A 20,940-nucleotide genomic window follows, 5' to 3' on the forward strand; every position below is an offset into this window, starting at 1 on the left:
GCCATTCTGGGAAGTATGTATAAACTATGATCCCAGTGTGGTTTTAGTCTGTATTCACCAAATTCTACTAAAAGGAGTTGCATTTTCATATGTTTATTAGCCATTTGGATTTTTTTTTGGTAAAGTACTTATTTAAACCATTTGCCCACATTTACAATTGTGTTTATAAGGGTTTTTTAATATACTGGATATAAGTTCTTTATTTGTTACATGTGTTGTGATTAATTATCTTTCTTAATTCTGTGACTTGCCATTTTACTCTCTTTACGATGTCTTTTGACTAACAGAAGTGTTTAATTTTAAAATGAACAAGTGTACCTTTTTGCTATATTGTTTAAGCAATCTTTACAAAAGCAACTGGGGGAGGGGATTAGTGAATTGTTTTCATATCTGAGTATAACAAAAAATTTTAATATTCCAAACTAACATAAAATTATCTAAGCTATAGTTACTACAGGCTGGAGTGAGGGGAAGGGACAGTTAAAGCCTAAAAGATTCACACTGAATGTCAATGACCTTCCTAGATGTAGAAAGACCTAGGAAGCCTTTGGTCTCTCCCGCAAGCTTTTGCTCACTTGCTAGGATTTTTTTTCTGTTCTCTGGCATTAATATATTACCACAAAACCAAATGACTGCTTATTCATAAAGTCTTTGATTCTACGAATATTTACTGAGCACCATCTTAAAAGTGATTTACTGCTACTTGATACAGAAGATGCAGAGAGGAGAGGACAGACTCCTCAGGGAACTTAGATGTGGTAGGAGGGAAAGGTGTCCCAGTGGCCACGTGAGCTGGTCAAGGAATTAAGCTCCGTCCAAGGGATCCACGGGAGCCCCCAAACGGGGGTGCTGCTCTTGAGTTGAGGAATCATTGAAAGCTGTCTGAGGGCGGTCACACTTGAAATGAACCTCAAACGATGGGCAGGCTGAGAAGAGGCAGGGTTGGCGGCAGGACATCCCAGGGGGAGAATGCCACAAGCAGGAAGTTAGCCTGGGGTGAGAGGACAGTTCCCACTGAGTAAGCAAAGGTGACCTGGGTTCTTATATTTTAAGGACTGTACACTGTCTCCCAGCTCCCCATAGATTCTAGGTACGCCGGCTCTGTTTCCTAGATGCTTGAAATCAGAAGCAATATTAGACCAAGCAGAATTTCACACTGTCCTTGTAACTTCCAGCAAAAATAATTTTAAAATTTAAATATCACCACAGATATTGTCAGACTCTGATAGAATTACTTTCTACTTTTCTTGCTTGCTTCTTTTTATAATCGAATTCACGGGGCAAGCTTTTTAAGGCAAAGATTTTAGTGTTTCATCTTTAATGTGGAGCTCGAATGCCACAGGTCACGAACTTGCTCCCGCCTCCCCTTCCTTCTGCCATACTGCCTACCACGGGGCCCGTAAGGTGTGTTTGCATGCTCTGGTTGGCCCAGGAAAAATTAATGCTTGTTTTTATTTTCTCCATTATCCTCCACTACAACCTTGAATTGTAATGCTCTATTTGGATGATGCTACAGACAAAACCGGACTTTGCAAAATAGTCTACACTTACCCATGGATTATAGTTTTCCAGTCAGAGTGGAATTAAACTAGGCCACCGTCCCTGTGGTCAGGGCTTCACTGACTCATTCTGCACTTGCTGTAGAGAGACCGTGGTGCTATGCAAAGGGTGGGAACTGAGGTGACAAAGACAAAACTCTCAGAACTCTGGGTCTCAATGTCCTTATTCATAAAATGAGAGGAAAGGTCTTCTCTGTGCACTCTAATGGACTGTCATAGCCCTGGCTGGTGTGGCTCAGTGGATTGAGTGCCAGCCTGCAAACCAAAGGGTCACTGGTTCCATTCCCAGTCAGGGCACATGCTTGGGTTGTAGGCCAGGTCCCCGATTAGGGTCGCACAAGAGCTTTCTCTCCCTCTCCTTCTCCTTTCCTTCTCCCTCCCTTCCCCTCTCTCTAAAATAAATAAATAAAATCTTTTAAAAATACTAAGAAGAAGAACTATCATAAGAAACAAATGCTAATTTACATGGCAAGTACTCAATACACTAAAAGCACTACGCAAGATGAAGTTACTGTGAAGTTTTAGTTTTATCCGTGAGACCTTCTGTTTATTGGGAAGCCCCCTGCTGGGGACCTGGCCTGCAACCCAGGCATGTGCCCTGACTGGGAATTGAACTAGCGACCTTTCAGATCACAGACTGGTGCTCAAACTTCTCAGTCACACCAGCCAAGGCCAGGCTTTTTCTTGATAGTCTATTAATACCAGTCTATTAATTGTTGTTTCTCCGTAAACAACACTTAAATACTGTCTTCTTCTTGCTTCCTTATGAAATACATGGAAGAAGAAAAGGTGGGGAGAAAGAAACCTTTATTGAGCATCTGCTGTGCCCAGGGTCTGTGCTAAGAACTTTGCATCCATTATCTCACTGATACCTTCAGAACTGTCTGTTTTACAGAAAAGAAACAGGAGGCTCCGAACAATTGGGTGATTAGCTTGGTGTCACTCAGCTAGCAAGCAGCAGAGCTGGGATGCAAACCCAGAATCCGTCTGACTCTAAAGCCACTCCTGCTATTTCACGTGGACTGCCTCTCTGAGCAACACATCACAGGAAAACGATGCATCCGGCACTTTGTAGCGTAAAAGCTGTAGAACCGGTGGAGCCCATTTCCTTCTGCCTCTTGTGCTTTTTGGATGACAATTTCTGTAGGGAGAGGCGACGCAGGCCTGGTCCTCTGAGAGCGCCCGGGGCATTTGAAGCACTCTCTAGTCCCATAGTGACCTCAGCAGCCAAATTCCTTCAGAAGTTTGTGCTGCAGGGCAAATGCAGGGTATGACAAAATAGGATTACAGTTGTTTGTATAGAAAATAATGCAATAATTAATAAATAATAATGCAAGAATAAATTCTGTTTCATGTCCTCACAACTGTAAACCTACTCTGCCCCATCCTGTGTCCTGTCCCAGCTCAGTAAATACAGTGGCCCTCAGGAACCTCAGAGACAGGGAGTGACTCCCGTGCCCTTACCACCAGTTGTCGCTCTGTGAGGCTCCAGCCCTCTTTCCCTCAGTTCTACTTAGAGGCCTCAGGCATATTTCAAACTAAAGACCTGGCTCTAAGGACCTCCCAAGATGTGGGAACATGCTGACCTTCCAAAGTTTTATCTGGGCATCTGGAGACTGACCTGAGTTAGCCAGCCTTTGAGAGGCCGTCTCCACGTTTACCGTTTTGCCCTGTTGGTAAAGGAGGAGAAGCCTGCTCTAGGACACACAGTATCTCCCAGGGCAGTCAGACTTGCCCCACCCTGTGAATCCTTCAGCACCACCCACAGTCCCTACCTCAGTCTCCTCCTGCTTTCTAGTCAAGAAGAACTTGACCCTGCTCTTTCCTCCTCATTTGTGGATAGTGGCAGGCCTTTGTTCCGTCATGTGATTCTCTGAGTGGATCACACACCTAGAACATTACCCAGAAACCTCTATTCTTGTGTACCCTTTCCCTCGACTTTTCTATTCGTGATTCAGAGACATTTCCCTGCTTTTCAACTCCACCCCTCTTTTATTAAGTAAATGGAGGAAGTGGAAGGAAATGACATTCTTGTGCTCCTTCCAGTGGCAGGCAGAGTGGAAGGTCTTCATGGAAGTGGATTTATTGATCCTTCACAAGGTCCCTGATAGGGAAAGAAAGTCAGGGAATTTAAGGATTTCACTAAAGTTATCAGCTGTCAAGTGCTATGGGAGAGTCTGGACTTGAATCCAGGAACTTCTGGTTCCAAAACCACTCGGGTTCCTTTTCCGGTACACAAAGCAGCATCTGCAAAGAAAACGCATAGCTGTGGCTCAAGACCCTTGCCTGAAAAGCGATACGAAATTCTTCACATGTGGCGGCTCAAATCAGTCTCTTCTCTTTAAAAGACAAGTTTCACAATGCAAACAAAAACTCCTCTTCCCAGAGAGAGAGACAGGGCATGCGGGACCCGGCTACTCACCTCCCTGTTTGCCTGTGTCACAGCCGAGGTCTCCTGATGGTTTAAGTTACGATACATTTCATATCAAGTCTTTTCCTTCGAAAGTCAAACTACAATGAGATTAGACCAGAAGCAGTCTTTTAAAAATAAAAATAAAGAAGAAGCCTCCCCTGCCCACTTTGGGGAAAGATTAGTTTGTGTCTCAAAATTCAACAGCACCAGTAAGTTTGGGGTGCTCCAGTGTGTGGGTCTGACAAGTACCTCTCAGGGCCAGAGTTTCAGTGTTGCATTTGTTTTCCAGAAAAAGGAGCTCAGCATAAAATTCAGCTAATAGTGAGGTTTTGTTGGGGTTTTTTTGCATAATAAAAGTCGTAACTGAGCAACATTAGCTACAGACACTTCTCCCCATAAATCCATGGAGACTGTGAAAAACATTTCAGGGAAATCCAAACCCCAAGTCGTCTTTGGCAAAGGGTAATTGGCCGTGATGGTCGTTAATAAAGAGAATACTGAGTAGCTGCTCACAGTGCGGCCTCTGCGAAGAAAACCAATAGCTGCGGCTCAAGTCCCTCGGCTGAAAAGCGATACAAAATTCTTCACATGTGGCGGCTCAAATTAGTCTCTTCTCTTTAAAAGACAAATTTCACAATGCAGACAAAAACTTTAAATCATACGCTTTTGACTTAATAATCCTGCTCCTGAGAATTTGTCTCAAGATTTCCTTGAATCATAAGAATAAGACTGTGCATATTTCTTGAGTCATAAGAATAGGAAAACTATACATAGTTCCATAGCAGCATTATTTGTATCTATGGAAACCTGGAAATACCCTAGTTTTTTTTAAATAAAGGAAAGACTTTAGTACATTTTGGTATCTTAGGTCTTTGAGAGACCATGCAGCTATTAAGAATACAGCTGAGCTGTGCAACGAGGGCAGGGCGTTACACGAGGAGCACAGAACACACAAGTGCAGGTGTGCGGCGGTTACAGACACGCAGAAATGCATCACGTAGACACAGACTAGAAGGGGACACAGGCGAAAACAGTTATGTTAGTATGATGAGGTGGCAAGGTTTTAACATTAAAATTTTCTTTCGTAATGGCCATATTCCATTTGGGGGGATTTTTCTCCTTGTTTTTCCAGCTGCAACTTATGTAAAATAATTTCTGAATTATTTTTGGATTGGGAGGTTATTTTACAAAGGGACATTCTAGCCACATGTGAAATATAGAAGTTACTAATTCACAAATACTAATGCTGTTGTTTTAATTTGCAGTGAAGGGAATTTGGCTACAAAGCAGGTTGTGTTTCTTCAGAGGCCAGTTCTATGGAATTCAGCGGCTCAAACACCAGAAGTGAGTAAGGCTGATACTTCATGACTGAGTGTTATATTGGAGCATTTAATCCTGGAACTCTCGTTCTAATTCTAAATGGTGAATACAGATGGGGAAGTGTGGTTTTGATATGGAAATAGTCTTCTGAACCAACATAGAACAAGGGAAGTGTGCCGGCGGCCCAGCAACATGGGGCAGTTCTGAGGGGGATCAGAACACGCCAGCTCAGAACATGCCCCACCGGCTGAAGGGTTATTCTGAGCAGAAGGCAATTAGGAAACAGCAGACACGGGGGCGGCGGGGGGGGCACTCTGCCCTCCGCCCTTCTGAGAAAAAGCAGGGCAGGAATTTCTCTTTATAAAGTGACATCGACTTCCGTTTGTAAAGTCGGCTCCTGCTCCAGTACCAGGAAGAGAAGTCAGCCAGCAGAGGTGACTGTCACTGGGGATAGTACTGACAAACAGACCTGCTGAAACGACCACCATCTTCCCCTGCTTTCCCCATGTCCTTACCTTCCCACGTTTTCTTCTCCGAGCAGCCCAAACCCCTTCCCTTTGTCCGGTCGCTCCTCTACAGCGCATGTCCCTTCGTCAAAGAGGTGTACAAGCCCCCGGGGTAACTACCTCTGGGTTTTCACTTCCTCTCTGTGAAGCCCCCATGCACATCCAAAGTAAGGCTTTTCTTCCGTTCACCTGTCCTCTGCCACTTAAATTTGTAGTCACTGAACCTAAGAAAGTAGAGGACGTTTTTCCTCCTTACAGTTCTAAGTTTTGTGAGTGAATGTGTCGAATCCTGCAACCAATCTGTGGGATCTTGTCTGTTGTGACCTCTGTCATTGCTTTTGTATTGTCTCCTCAAGTTCATTTTTAGCTCTGTATAGTTTCCTTTTCTGTGCATTGTCAATGTAAGAGGCGTCCAAACCTGTACAGACTTTTTCAAGTTTATCTGAGCCAAACTGATGACAGTTGCTGGGAAGCAGAATCTCAACAGATTGAGAAAATGCTCCAGAGGATGGAAATTTTGCAGCTTATTTTATATGTTACAGTCAAAGGAGGAGGCCTGAGAAGGGTTGCATGTCATTTGGCGGAGGCAGATTAGGGAGGTGCAGGAAGGCAAAGCGGGGGAATCTCTGAGGCTGGACAAAGGGTGAATTGGAGAGACACGTGCTTCTTTTATATTGGCGGGTACGGGGTAGTTAGCAATGGGCACTCCCAGCACACAGAGGTGGCCTGTGGGCAAGAAGATAACCATGAGGGGTTCAGTGGTCTTGTGCTCTGGTGGGAGATTGTGCCCTGAGAGGTCCGGAGAGGAAGAGGGATTATTCAGACATTCCAAAGGTGTGCTATTTTAGACACAAAAAGACGATAGACAGGCTCAGTTAAGGTAAAGACTGACATTTGTCAAGAAAAATGACATTTGTCATTTGTCATTTATCTACCGGCCTACGTGTGACTACCCACCATGACCTGCTTTTAATTAAGAAGTTTTCACTTTAAGCAATCCTATGTGGTTGCTTTCAGTCTCCGAGTTTGTAAGGCCGCCACACAGACCTCCCCTGAGCCTGTCAGGTTTACTGTGTGGCCCCTTTTTTGTCCACAACATTAAAAAATTTTGTTTTAAAAAACATTAAAGGTTTTAAACTGGCAAAGTTAAACTAACAGTATACAGGGTAGAGCTAACAGTGGTAGATTTTGTATGGAAAACAATGTAATAATTAATCAATAATAACACAAGAATAAACTCTGTGCTTTGCACACTCACAACTGTAAACCTACTTTTGCCCCGCCCCATGTATAATACCACCATGCTAAATTGTCTCACATGAATTTGAAAAAGAATTTTTTTAAAGATTTTATTTATTCATCCTTAGAGGGGAAGGGAAGGAGAGAAGGAGAGAAATATCAATGTATGGTTGCCTCTCATGAGTCCCCTGCTGGGAACTGGCCTGCAACCCAGGCATGTGCCCTGACTGGGAATCAAACCGCGATCATGTGGTTTGCAGGCCCGAGCTCAATCCACTGAGCTACACCAGCCAGGGCTGAAAAAGAATCTTTCCATTAAAAAAAAATTAATGAAAGCATCCAGCTGGCTTAACAGTTGAGCAGATGGAGAGGGAGAAGGGTGAGTAGAAAGACACCTCCCTGCAGCAGGAAAGCAGAGCCACCAAGTTCACGGACGTTAGAAAGGCCACAGAGGAGCCCCTGGGTGAGCACATGTGCACACACACACAGCACTTCCAGTGAAGATGGCTCAAGTTCACAAGTTCATTAGGAAATACTCTGTCAAAAAGAATCAAGGGTGGGTGCATGCAGAGAATGGCTAGAGAAAGTTTTCATTCTTCTCTCCCCTCACCCAGAGCACCTTTGCACCATGCTACAGCCTTTTCTCTAAAAACAAAAACAGACTCTACAAATAGTCATCATTTCTGAGGAAAGAGAAGCAGAATTGACAGCCTCTTGAGATGTGTTGACTGAAGGTCATGGATCTGGTGTGTGTGAGGGTGAGAAGAACCAAACTTCAGCTTCCCTACAGTCTCTCCTACTTAGTTTTCTGATTCCCTGGAAATATTTAAGCCCTTTTTGTTTAACTTTAAATACTAGTTAGTAGTCTAGTGGTAGCTTTTCTTTAGGTAATTTTTATATTTGCATTCACTGTAATATAAAGTTACTGGCTCATTTATATATAACAGCTTGTATTAATGAGAAGCCCAGGAATATTTATAGCTCAGAATTCTGCTTCTAAGTAGATTTTCTATTTCTTCCTTTGACAGGGTTTCATTTTCCTAGGAAGAAATCTCAGGATATTGAGATTATTTCAGGCAGAACACGTAGGTGGTTCTGTCTTCAGCTGAAGTAACTAACAGCTATAACAGAAAACTAACTTGTAAATTTTTTTTATTTTCTCTAGTGAAAACAATTTATTTTACCTCAAAAAGGTAGCGGTATTATTGGAAAAGTAGGCTATTAATATCCCATGGAGCTGATTTAGCTATCTCATATGTATTTTGTGACAGTTATATTTATGATAAGCCTTGAAAAATTCATGGGGTTGTATGTCCACGTGGCACAGTTCTTTGATTGTGCCTTGAAATCAGTTGCTGTTTGGGGGGGGCTGATGAGGGAATTGCTTAATTTGCAAAGTTTTTTTTTAATTTGCAAAGTTTTTTTGAAGAATTTTTTGAAGGTGTATAGATATAAAACCAGTTGGTAGAAATTTGATAAATTACAACTGTTTCCCTGTGATTGTCGATGAGTTTTCATTAAAATGATAAATTTCATGGGCTGGTAGAAACTGATCTTACAGTTGGACACTTGAGAAGAAATTTCTTTCTTCTACTGAGACTAATGTCAAGATGTATAAGGTTTTCTGTATTCAATTGCACTCAACATAGAACAGTACCCTCATGTTAAACCCATTTCATGCCCCTGTTGGGGACGAAATTGAGAATTGAGAAATATGAAACTGAGAACTTCATAATGAAGTATACTGTTGGAATTTTTTTTCTTCTAAAGTTATCAGTACCTTTCCTTTTGAAATTTGTTTTGTATTTCACAGATATTATATGCAATATTCTAGGTAGCTTAGAAGTTTGAAACATGGAAAATGTCAATCCAAAATATTTATACTCCCATTTACTGCCTCAGTTTTCTTTCAACTATTGAAAACTAGTTTGTTTTAGTAAAACTAAAAGCTTTTAGAAAATAATAGGAGAAAATTCTTCATGCAGTGGGGCTAGGAAAGGGTTCCTTACTCATAACACCAAAAGCATAATGTATAAGAAAAATGATAAATTAGATTTTATCAAAATTAGCAACTTTGCTCTGCTAATAACAAAAGAAAATGAAAAGACAGGCTACAGCCTGGAAGAAAAAAAATTGTAAATCATATGTATGACAAAGAACTTGTATTCAGACCGTATCAAATCTCAAATCTCAACAATAAGAAAACAAACAACCCAGTTACAAATACTCAAAAGACTTGGAAGCCTCATCAGTGAGGATATGTAGGTGAGAAACAAGCACATAAAAAGACACACAAATCATTAGCCGCAAGGGAAAGGCAAATTAAAACCATGGTGAGATACTACCAAATGCCTATTAGCATGACTATAATAAAAAATACTGACAGTGTCGAGAATTGGCAAGGTTGAAGACCAGCTGGGACCCCCGTGCCCTGCTGCTGGGAACGCATAATGGGACAGCCACCGTGGAAAACAGTTTGGCGGCTTCTTCCAAAATTAAACATACACTTACCATACGACCCAGCCCTCCCACTGTTGAGCGCTAGAAAAATAAAAACTTGTGTTCATACAAAACCTATACATAAAAATGTTCATAGCAGGACCATTCATAGCCTCCAAGAACTGGGAACAATTCAAATATCTTCCAAAGGAGAATGACCAAACAGCCGCACTACATTCACACAACACAACACTACTCAGAGAAAGGCAGGGTGCGCACAATAACTTGGATTAAGGCATCCTGATCAAAAGAAGCCAGCATTGAAAGGTTACAGATGGCACCATCCCAGTTACAGGACATTCTCAAAAAGACAGAGCTATGGTGTGGAGAACAGATTGGTGGTCGCCAGGTATTGGGTGTTTGGGAAAGTTTGGGAGAATAATGGAATTGTTCTGCTTGGGGTCACACAAATCTGTCCACAGGTGCTAAAATGCACTGAAATACACATTTTGCATATGATGATTTAAGAGTTAAAAGTAAAAGGTTGTTTGCCTTACAAGTCACACAGACCGCGGTTTCTGTCTTTGTACCTCAGAAAAGGCTGTCCTGGGGTGATGGGCTTCTTATGAAGTGTGATGAGCTTGTCGACCTTTCTTCTCTCTGCACGAGGCTGTGTAGTTTAGTAAAGCGAGGCTCTTGTTACCGTGCTTTCTGTTGTCTATTTTCATTTTTCTTTACTTGGGGGAGTGGCCTCTAAACGGATTCAAGGAAGTGAGCCATGCTGAGTAGGGTAAGACGCTCAGACCAAGATTGTACTTCCACCTCTTAAATGTTCACAGTGTTTCTTCCAAGATCTCCTGGCTTAACTTTATTCCTTTTGAAGATTAAAGTAAAATTCATCATATCTTTTAGTACCTAAAAAGTCTCCATTTCAGTTCAATTCTCTAGCCTATTTCCCTCTGAACCAAAAGGTCATTAGTTTCCGGGGACCTGGAGTTGGGTTCCCTGTGGGCGTGCACACCTGCACGCTGCGTCCGCCGCAGTCTCCGAGCTTCCGTGTCCTCGTCTGCAGAGTGTGCACAGCAGCGCCCGCCACAGGACCGTGAGAAGGGCTCAGTTAGGAAACACAAGGAGGGCTCGAGCGGGCCTCTTCAGATGAAATGTTGCTTTTGTTTCCATAGGAAGGTGTTTTGTTTTTGTTTTTTTATTTTAAAGTAGAAATTCTTTTTTTTTTAAGATTTTATTTACTTATTTACCTTTAGAGGGGAAGGATAGAGGGAGAGAAACATCAATGTATGGCTGACTTTTGCACATCCCCTGCTGGGAGTTGGCCTGCAGGGAACTGGCCTGCAACCCAGGCATGTGCCCTGACTGGGAATCAAACCGCAGTCATGTGGTTCGCAGGCCTGTGCTCAATCCACCGAGCTACACCAGCCAGGGCAGGAAGGTGTTTTTATATTAAATAATCAAACACACCTAAACTCTGAGAAGAAACTGAAGAAAAATCCAGAATTCCTAACAACTCTCCAGCTAAAGGTTACCTTCACTAGTATATAGGAATGTAATGTATTAATGTTTTCTGAAGTTCAAAAATGCACCTTTACATGTATGTAAAGCAAATATGGCAAAATACTAACAAGTGTTGAATTAAGTGGTAAGTATAGAAGCATTCATTTTTACTATCCTTTAAACCTGAAATTTTTTATTATTGGAAAGTCAGAAAAATTAATCTGAAAAACATTAGTCACCCACAACTTTTTCCTACTAGTTATCAATCAGTGACTAGTTGCTGTCACAATGCAATGCCCAAAAGGCCCACAGAGAATGAGTTCACTACAACTGCCAGTCTCTCTCCAGGAATGGTCTACAGATGGGCAGGCACAGGAAGGCAGAGCTTGGCTCTACGTCGTGACTGGTCAGCTCTGGCCCCCTGGACATTTGGCTCCTGCCTCTGGACCAGAGCTGCTGCCACACGGTCACCACGTCCAGCCAGCAAGCAGTCATAAGGACTTGCAGGCATGCTTCTGCAGCTCTGCTCCCCAAGTCACAGACATAGCTCTGCTCACAGCCCATTGGTCTCAACTTATTTATGTTGCCACAGGCATCTGTTAGGGAGGCTGGGAAATGTAATCTGGGCACCCATGAGCGGGCACCACACTGAAATACCACGTGCCCTGCTAAAACCGATGGGGCATTGGGGGTGGGGAGGACTTCTGTTACTAAAAGAAACATGGAGAGAATTGGTGCTGGGATTTTAATGGCTCCAGTTTTACATATTTTGTTCTTTAGAGCAGTTTTGCATTCAAATAATCTTCTTGTCTTCCAAATATATCTCAAAATGAATGATTTCAAGAGGCAAAGACTTCATGGGCACACCTGTTGAATTATTTCTCTAGTGCAGACCAAGAAACGAAGAAGCAACAGCCAGAGAAATGTTCTGAATTCGATCTTTTCCAGGGTGACTATAATAAAATCATAGGAAGCCCTGGCCAGTGTGGCTCAGATGGTTGGGCATCACCCATAAATTGAAAGGTTCCCGGTTTTATGCCCAGTCAGGGCTTGTGCTTATCTTGCAGGTTCGGTCCCCAGTTGGGGCACATATGAGAGGCAACCAATCAATGTTTGCCTCTATTTCTTCCTGACTTCCCCTCTCCTTCAAAACAAATTTAAATTTAAATTTTTAAAAATCTCATGAATACCAAGAAATATTTCATATATACATTAACTTCCTTATTTTTTAAAAGATTTGTTATTTATTTATTTTTAGAGGGGAAGAGAGAGGGATAGAAACTTCAATGTGTGGTTGCCTTTTGCACGCGCACCACTGGGGACCTGGCCCGCAACCCAGGCATGTGCCTTGACTGAGATTTGAACTTGCGACCTTTCAGTTTACAGGCCGGTGCTCAATCCACTGAGCCTTTCCCTAACCTTGGGCGAACCCCATCTTCTTCTGGTCCAGGGTCCTACCTTTGTAGAATGAGCAGTTAGAGTAGATGATCTCCAAGGACTGGTCAGGCTTCAGACTCCTACACTCTAAGTTATAAGAACACTGCAATTCGATTAATTGGAAATGCTATTATTTCATGTGGAGTGAGGGTGGAATAGGGAGGCATTATGATTGCTGAAATGTATTTATGAATAGTCACATGGTAAAAAAGAAAAGCGTTCTGAAACCTTTCTTTATTTAGCGTTACCATGTTAGGTATTTGTCATCTTCTAATATCTGACACTTACATTTGCTGGCTGTTTACTTAATACTTATCTATGAACAAAATTAACAAAATAGAAACAGACGCATAGATACAGAGAATAGGCTGACAGCTGTCAGAGGGGAGAGGTGTTGGGAGCTGGGTGAAAAGGGTGAAGGGATTAAGTAAAATATATACATATAAATATGTATGTATACACACACACACACACACAGTGTGGTGATGGCCAGAGAGAAAGCGGGGTGTGGGGTGGAAGGTAGAAATGGGTAATGTGGGTAAATGCTAATGGAAAAAGATTTGACTTGGGGTGGTGAACGTACAATACCATATACAAATGATGTATATTATAGAATTGTACACCTGAAACCTATAAAATTTTACTAACCAATGTCACCCCAATAAATTCAATAAATAAAATTTTAAAATAAGTACCTATCTAAAAGTGAATAACATCATCTTATTTTGGAAAATACCCAATTTTTGCTAAGAAAATTCTTATTCAGTGTGTAAGAGTTGGCCTGTGTTGGCTGATATATGATAGGAGTTTATTGCAAAATTTACCTTTGGCCCTGGTGTGGGCGAGGGAGGGAAGATGCAGGCAGCCAAGTACTCCCAGGCACCCTGTCCTCCCGTTTTCATTCAGTGGGCACTGAGAGGTCATCCAGGAGTGAATGCATTCTTTATGCACATGGGGAAGGGAGCCAGTAGCCAGGCTCCAGAAAGGGGCCCAGTCTGGCAGTACCCATCCGCGCTGCCTGCAGCCCAAAGGCTGGATCCTCACTGGCCAGCGTCCCAGTACTATAAGAACATGCCATGAAGCTGGGCCTTTGTTGAAGTAGGACCCATTTAGATTCCGTGCCCTTGAACTTGCCCAAGGACTCTAGTAACACTCCTTTGCAGGCAGCCTGCTGAGGGCCGCATCTTCCTGTACCAACCACATCATAAACATGGGTTACATTCCACAGGAACCCAGGCTAATAAAGCCGTTTGCTTTATATATTTGCTTTATATATTTCATATATTTAATATATATTTAATAAAGCTGTCTGCTTTATATATTTGCTTTGAAAACCAGTAGAAAACACTTTTTTACTTTATATAGTACAGTTCAATAAGCCTATAAGTTAGCAAACTTTTCTAAGATTAGCCTGGGCATCTGACTTCTATGGTTTTTGTTTTCTAAGAATTTTATAATTTAAAAAAAGGAATTTTATAATTTTAACTCTTACATTTAGGAAAATGTAATCCCAGTTCCCAAATAACATATAGATGAAGTTTTGGCAAACAGACTCTGTTTTTTTCATTTAAATTCTATTTTAGTTTATGCTATTAGAGTTGTCCCAATTTTTTCCCCTTTCCCCTCCACGCAGAACCTGTCATTCCTTCTAGCAACCCCCACACTGTCGTCTATGTGCATGGGTCATGCATATGTGTTCTCTGGCTGCTATATTCCCTATGCTGCACTTTACATCCCCATCTGTAACTACTGTCTGTACTTCTTAATGCCATCACCTTTGCCCACCCATCCTCCTACTCCCCTTCCATCTATCTAGCAATTATCAACACGTTCTCTGTATCTATGATTGTTTCTCTTCTGCTTGTTCATTTAGTTGGTTTTAGATTCAATTATTGACAGTTATGCATTTATTGCCATTTTATTGTTCATATGTTTTATCTTCTTCCTCTTCTGCAAGAAGACCCTCTAACCTTTCATATAATACTGGTTTGGTGATGATGAACTCCTTTAGCTTTTTCTTTGTCTGAGAATCTCTTTAACTGCCCTTCCATTGAAGGATAACTGCCCTTCTAAATGAAGGATAGCTTTGCTGGTTAGAGTAATCTTGGTTGTAGGTCCCTGCTTTTCATCGTTTTGAATATTTCTTGCCAATCCCTTCCAGCCTGCAAAGTTTCTTTTGAGAAATCAGCTGACAGTCATATGGGAGCTTCCTTGTAGGTAACTGCTTTTCTCTGCTGCTTTTAAGATTATTTGTTAACCTTTGGCATTTTAATTATAACGTGTCTTGGTGTGGGCCTCTTTGCATCCATCATAATTGGGACTCTCTGTGCTTTCTGGACTTGCATGTATATTTCCTTCACAAAATTAGGGAACTTTTCTGTCATTATTTTTCAAATAGGTTTTCAATTTCTTCATCTTTCTCCTACCAGCACCCTCATTATGCGAATGTTGGAATGCTTGTAGTTGTCCCAGAGGCTCCTTACACTATCCTCATTTTTTTATATTCTTTTTTTTTCTTGTTGTTCTGATTGGGTGTTTTTTGCTTCCTTATATTCTAAATAGCTTATTAGGTTCTTGGTTTCATTCATTCTACTGTTGATTCCCTGTAAATTGTTCTCATTTCACGTAGTGTATTCTTCATTTCTGACCAGTTCTTTTTTATGGTTTCCATGCTTTTTTTTATACTGTTGATGTTCTCACTAAGTTCACTGAGCATCCTTATAACCAGTGTTCTGAACCCTGCATCTAGTAGATTGCTTGTCTCCATTTTGTTTAGTTCTTTTTCTGGAGTTTTGTTCTATTCTTTTGTTTGGGCCATGTTTCTTTAGCTCCTCCCTTGGGCATCCTCCCTGTGTTTCTATGTATTAGGTAGAGCTGCTACAACTCCCTGGCTTGGAAGTGGCCTAATGTAGTAGGTGGCCTGTAGAGTCCAGTGGCGCAGCCTCCCTATCATCGCCCAAGCTGAGTACTCCAGTTGTGCCCACTGAGTGGGATGGGTACACCCTCCTCTTGTAGTTAAGCTTCGATTGCTGTTGGCAGGTCAATGGGAGGGATTTATCGGGCTGATCAGCTGCAAGAACCGACCGTGACCAGGAACACAAAACACAGATCACCCTCGAGGATCAGCTGTGCGGGGTCCCACACCCCAGAGCAAGACTTACTTCAGCAGGACTCTGGAGTTTGCCCCTTGAGTGTGTCACTTGTGTAAGTAGTTGGGTAGTGGTGCTCTGACATGGTCTGTAGCTTCCCCAAGTGTGCAGGCTCTGGGGCCTCCCAGAAGGTGCAGGCCAAGGTCGGCCACCACCTGTATTCTATCCGGGGCCACCCAGCATAAAGTGCAACGTGATCTGCTGTCAGTTGCTACTTGTAGGACTTGGAGGTGCCCAAGCAAGTTCAAGCTGTGAACCAAGGCCAGCTCCTGCAAGAGCCAGGCCTGGGGCCACTTAGCAATAGGTACAGGGCATGCTGAGGCCAGATGCTGCTTGTCTGAGAGAATTTAGGAAACCCTGAAGCATGAGCCAAGACAAGCCATTTGTATGGAAAAGTCACTGAAAACAACTTCGGGGGCCTGAAAGTTGGCTGGGGCAGAGCCTTGGGGAATAACCAGGGAAGGGCAAACAGAGTGAACCAGGTTGATGGGGTCTCAGATGTGGTGCCCACTTGCCCACTCTGTTGGAGGAGGGCTCAGAAAAGGCACAGTGACCTCTGTCAGCACTTCTGTCTGGGAGCAAGGTGCCCCCCAGCTCTCGCACTGATGCCAGGCACTTCAGTTCCTCCCCATTTGTCTCTGGTGCCTTTTAATCTGCTGCTCCCACGCTGGAGCTCAGAGGGAGTGAGTTCAAGTAAGTCTGCGTGGGGGCCATTTAAGAGGAACTGCCTGGGACTCTAGCAGTTTGCCTTCCACAGCCTCAGTTGACCTGGTGTTTACAGCCAGAAGTTATGGGGACTTACCTTCCTGTCACTGGATCTCTGGGCTGGGGGGCCTGGTGAAGGGCTGGGACACCTCACTCCTGAGATACCCCTCCCAAATTTTATCTGACACACACAGGTGTGGAACCAGCCTGTTACACATCTCCATCCCTCCTACCAGTCAGTGTGGTTTCTTCTTTCATTCCATAGCTGCAAGACTTCCATTCAGCTTTATTTCTGGTCGTTTTGAACAGTGGTCGCTCTGTAGTTTTGTTGTAATTTTGATGTGGTTGTGCAAGGAGGTGAGCCGAGCCGTGCTTATCTATGCTGCCATATTGAATGGTAATCCCTGTTTTCTCACAAGTAAACTCTTTGTAAGCTGAGAAATTACTGTGCTTTTTAAATTTATCACTTTTATTTATCTTCTAAAATTTTATCTTTATCTTTTAATTTACTCGTTTCCGTTTTCTATACCTGAAAGTACATGATTGCATTCTAATCTGTGTCCTGTTTTCAGTATTAAAGAAGCTCCTGTAAGGAAATCTCGTCGGAGCCTGAACATGCCGCCAGTTCTCTCCCTGACCTTCCCTGTTACTGACTTAGACATCTTATTCTCACATCCTGGGCAGAGACCGTGCCCTCCTCTAGTCTGAACTGCACCAAGAACATTGTCAGCCTTCAATAAATATTTCAAAGCAAAAACACCTGCAGCTTATCAGACAGTGTGCAGAGTGGGCTGGTCCCGGGGCTGAGCGTCCCCAGCCCACCCCAAGTCCCCAACCCCATCCAGTAGGAGCAGTTTGTAGCAGGATGAGGGGAGAGGTCTGCCTGACCCAGGAGGAAGCTTTAGGCCTAAACTCGGTCTGAATTATCTGGGACTCTTCTGTGCTGTCCATTCTTCAGTGAAATGGGTGTGAGGTGGCCCCTGGTGACCCCTTTCTGTTGTTCGATCCCAATTAACACCAAGAAGAAAGATGGGATCTTCAATGTATTCTACCCCATCTTATTCCCCAAACTGTGATCTCAACAGGTTTCTGTCCTCAGGGATGTCACCGAGGGTCCAGACATGCACTCAACCAGCCTGCCACTGCTGAGAGTACTGCGCCAGGAAGCTAGGAAGGGCTGCGAAAGGCAAGGGGCGGGGGTTGCTTTTTCACCTGCCACAGGAGGGAATGTGAACGGCTCTGAGCCAGCCCTTAAGATGGGCAGGACTTTGAAGAGAAGCCAGAAAAGGGCATTTCGGGCAGAGAACAACATGTGCAAGATCAGGGGGACAGGAGAGCACCCATGTTTTTAACCCCCAGTGCCAATCTCTGTTTCAGAGGAAAGCCAGCCGGCATATAAAAGGCGAAGATAGGAACAAGGTCACCAGCAGGAGCATTGGACTAGACACGGCTACGTCCCCACCTGCAGAGAACAGAAGCCCGGCCGCGGAGGGCCCGCTGGCCCCTCCCGGAGAGCACTGGCCCAAGGAGAAGAGGCCGGCACAGTGCAGCAGCTTCTCGGGGTTCAGCAGCAGTGACAGCGTCCTGCGGGAATTCGAGGACGGACCCTTTGACCAGGAAGACGGGGTGACTCAAGTCACGTGCATGTGAGCCTCGCAGCAAAGCAAGAGAAGGCCCTGTACGTGCTTATTAAATAACTGCCAGCTGACGGGATTGCATTACTGTATCTGCATTTACGGAATAGTTTGAATTCTTCCAGGCTCAGGCCGGCTTCTAACTGCGGAAAACTTTGGCTCAACCTCCCAGACAAGGAAGAATAACCAACACATTTGTAAATTTAGAATCATGTTTACACTGATCCCAAATAAAAACATCTGTTTAAACAGATGTCTCATTAGGTTATTAACTGATAATCTACTTCATTTTCTCATGAATGTACAAAGTATAACTTCCTACAATTCCTGGTAAGAAGACTAAATATCTCAACCAGTATTTCACCTAATTAGAAAGATCTCAGGAACTTAGAGTCTTAGATAAACTGAAAAATAATGTCTCTCTCTCTGTCTGTCTCTCTCACACACACACACATAGGGCTAATAATGAAATTCCTATTTCCTGAACATAACAATAAGTCCAAATTTTGTCTTTAACCATGGAATGTATAAATAAAACAAACCCTATTTGTTAAAATATTCTTTGAAAAAACATCTTTTTGTGATGTCCTTGCTTTTCACAGGTCACCGTGTTACCAACCCTGTACTGACTCACACACTGTAAGCTCTGTTGTCTGTAACGGCCAGAAGTAGGGAGAGCAAAGCAGCTTTCCTTACATTCAATACGGGAAGGACCCAGTCTCAATATTTAAAAATCTTAGTTCACAGGAAGAATTAATTTTACTTCTTATATTGCAACGGTATGAAAGGGAAAATCACAACTGTGAGTGGAAACTGCAGTCCCATCTCCATCTGTCTAGATGTGAGCTGTGCTTTCATTCTGGCGGCTGCATCAGGAGGAAGGCGGGAGTTCCCCTCCTGGGAGTGCGACTGCCCACAGCGCATGCAGCGGGCCTGCTGGCCCGGCTGGCCCGTCTCAGCTTCTCACGTGCTGCCACAGGGGCGCCTCTGCCTGGCCCGGCCTTTACCAGAAGATTAAAATTCTACAAAATAGAGGGTTTTCATTATTCTATGAAAGTCTTACTTTGAAATGTGGGAACCTTCAAGTAAATTACAACTGACTGCCACTTATGAATTCAACATACTATATAATTTTATTAGTGGTATTGACATTATAAGATCATTTGAATAATAAAATGTCATTTGTTATTGGGCTATCATTTTATTAACATAAATGTTTATAACATATTTTATACATTTATGTGTTATGTGTTATCAAATATATAGTATAATTAACTAGGCCAATCTCCATGCATTGTAGATAAGGTTACCATGGCATTATTCCAATTGTACCATGCAGAAGCATTACCTTTATAGGTACAAAAAAATTTAAGGTCCTGGCTGGTGTGGCTCAGTGGATGGACTGCTGGCCTGTGAACCAAGGGGTCACCGGTTCAATTCCCAGTCAGGGCACATGCCTGGGTTGCAGGCCAGTTCCCAGCATGGGCCAGTTCCCAGCAGGAGATGCACCAGCAGCAACCATATATTGATATTTCTCTCCTTCTCTCCTTCCCTTTCCTACTAAAGATAAGTAGATAAAATAAAATAAAAAAGATTAAAAGAATTATTCAGTGGAAACGGCCATTAACAATATTTGCAGAAATGTTTTTTGCTTTGTAGATGAACCTAAATTCCACATGTAAGAGTTGGTGAATTTTTGGTAGAAACAAGCATGACTTCTGTAGCCCACAAAATGCCATGAATTAGGAAACACAGAAAAGATACTCAGAAAAAGGCAAGAGCTTTTCCCAATGCCAGGGTCTACAAGAGGCAGAGTCTCCTATATCACCATGTCAATATACGAGGGGATCTGAAGTAAAAGCAGAGAAATTTATGTCTGCCCTGGCTGGTGTGGCTCAGTGAATTGAGTGCCAGCCAGGAGACCAAAAGGTTGCAAGTTTGAGAGGCAAATGATTGCTGATTCTCTCGCACATCATGTTTCTCTCTCTCACTTTTTCCTTCATTTCCCCTCTTTCTAAAGTTTTGGCCCCGATGGAGGTATAGGTAGATACACTTCACTTTCATGCACAACCAAAGGAAGGATAACGAACAACTGAAAAACAGAAAACTAGAAATGCCAGGAAACCAAAATGTATGAAAGTCCAAAAGCAAGGAGTTAAAGAAACATTCATCCAGACCAGCAGGAGTGACGGAGATGAGCAGCCAGGCAGAGAGGACTCGCAGCAAGGTGGTGCCTAGTAGACAGGGTGGTTCCACACTTGCATGCAGATAAACCAGGAGGAACAACTCGGAAGCAAGACAGACTGGGCAACCCAGGGCCCCAGTGCGGGGAAATAAAGGCTCAAAACCTCTGATTAAAAACACCTGTGGGGGTTGAGGTGAGGGCAGCGGGAGAAACTCCCAGCCTCACAGGAAAGTCTATTGTAGGGGCCAGCAGTGTCCCAGAACAAACAAGCCCAGGAATCAGCACCAGGGAAGCACCTGAAAGGGCACAATTCAATTATGGGAAGCGGGGAAAGTGACTGAAAACGGCGAGAGCCAAGCAAGCGTCATTGTGCCCTTTCTGTCACCCACATACAATGCCACCACACAGCAAAGTCGGTTGCCCCACCCTAGTGAATACCTAAGGCTCCACCTCTTACAATGGGACAGGTGCGCCGAGACAAAGATATATAGGCCAAATGAAAGAACAGATCAAAACTCCAGAAAAAATACAACTAACTAAGCAACAAAGAGAGAGCCAACCTATCAGATACATAGTTCAAAACACTGGTAATCAGGATGCTCACAGAAGCGACTGAGTACAGATGCAAAATAAAAAAGGAAGTGAAGGCTATAGAAAGTAAAATAAGGGAAAATAAACAGGGAACCAACAGTGAAGAGAAGGAAACCGAGACTCAAATCAACAGATTTGGAACAGAAGGAAGATATAAATATTCTTTGGAACAGAATGAAGAAACAAGAATTCAAAAAAATGAGGAGAGGATTAGGAACCTCCAAAACAGCCTTAGGCATTCCAACATCCAAATC

General features: G+C 43.0%; 1 protein-coding gene across 1 annotated transcript in view; it reads left to right on the plus strand.

The window, feature by feature from the left end:
* The window catches only part of RFTN2 (raftlin family member 2), a 62,272-nt gene extending 43,218 nt beyond the window's left edge, over nucleotides 1–19,054 (plus strand). Inside the window, exons 8-9 of the mRNA XM_037043690.1 lie at nucleotides 5,238–5,316; nucleotides 17,654–19,054. Coding sequence (XP_036899585.1) covers nucleotides 5,238–5,316; nucleotides 17,654–17,926 — 352 coding nt within the window. The 3' untranslated portion in view covers nucleotides 17,927–19,054. The remainder of the gene's footprint in view (nucleotides 1–5,237; nucleotides 5,317–17,653) is intronic.
* The last annotated feature ends 1,886 nt before the right edge of the window (nucleotides 19,055–20,940 follow it).

The sequence above is a fragment of the Sturnira hondurensis genome, unplaced genomic scaffold (genome assembly GCF_014824575.4).
Source record: "Sturnira hondurensis isolate 20B ecotype Veracruz unplaced genomic scaffold, ASM1482457v3 Scaffold0004136, whole genome shotgun sequence".
In the NCBI taxonomy this organism is placed as follows: Eukaryota; Metazoa; Chordata; class Mammalia; order Chiroptera; family Phyllostomidae; genus Sturnira; species Sturnira hondurensis.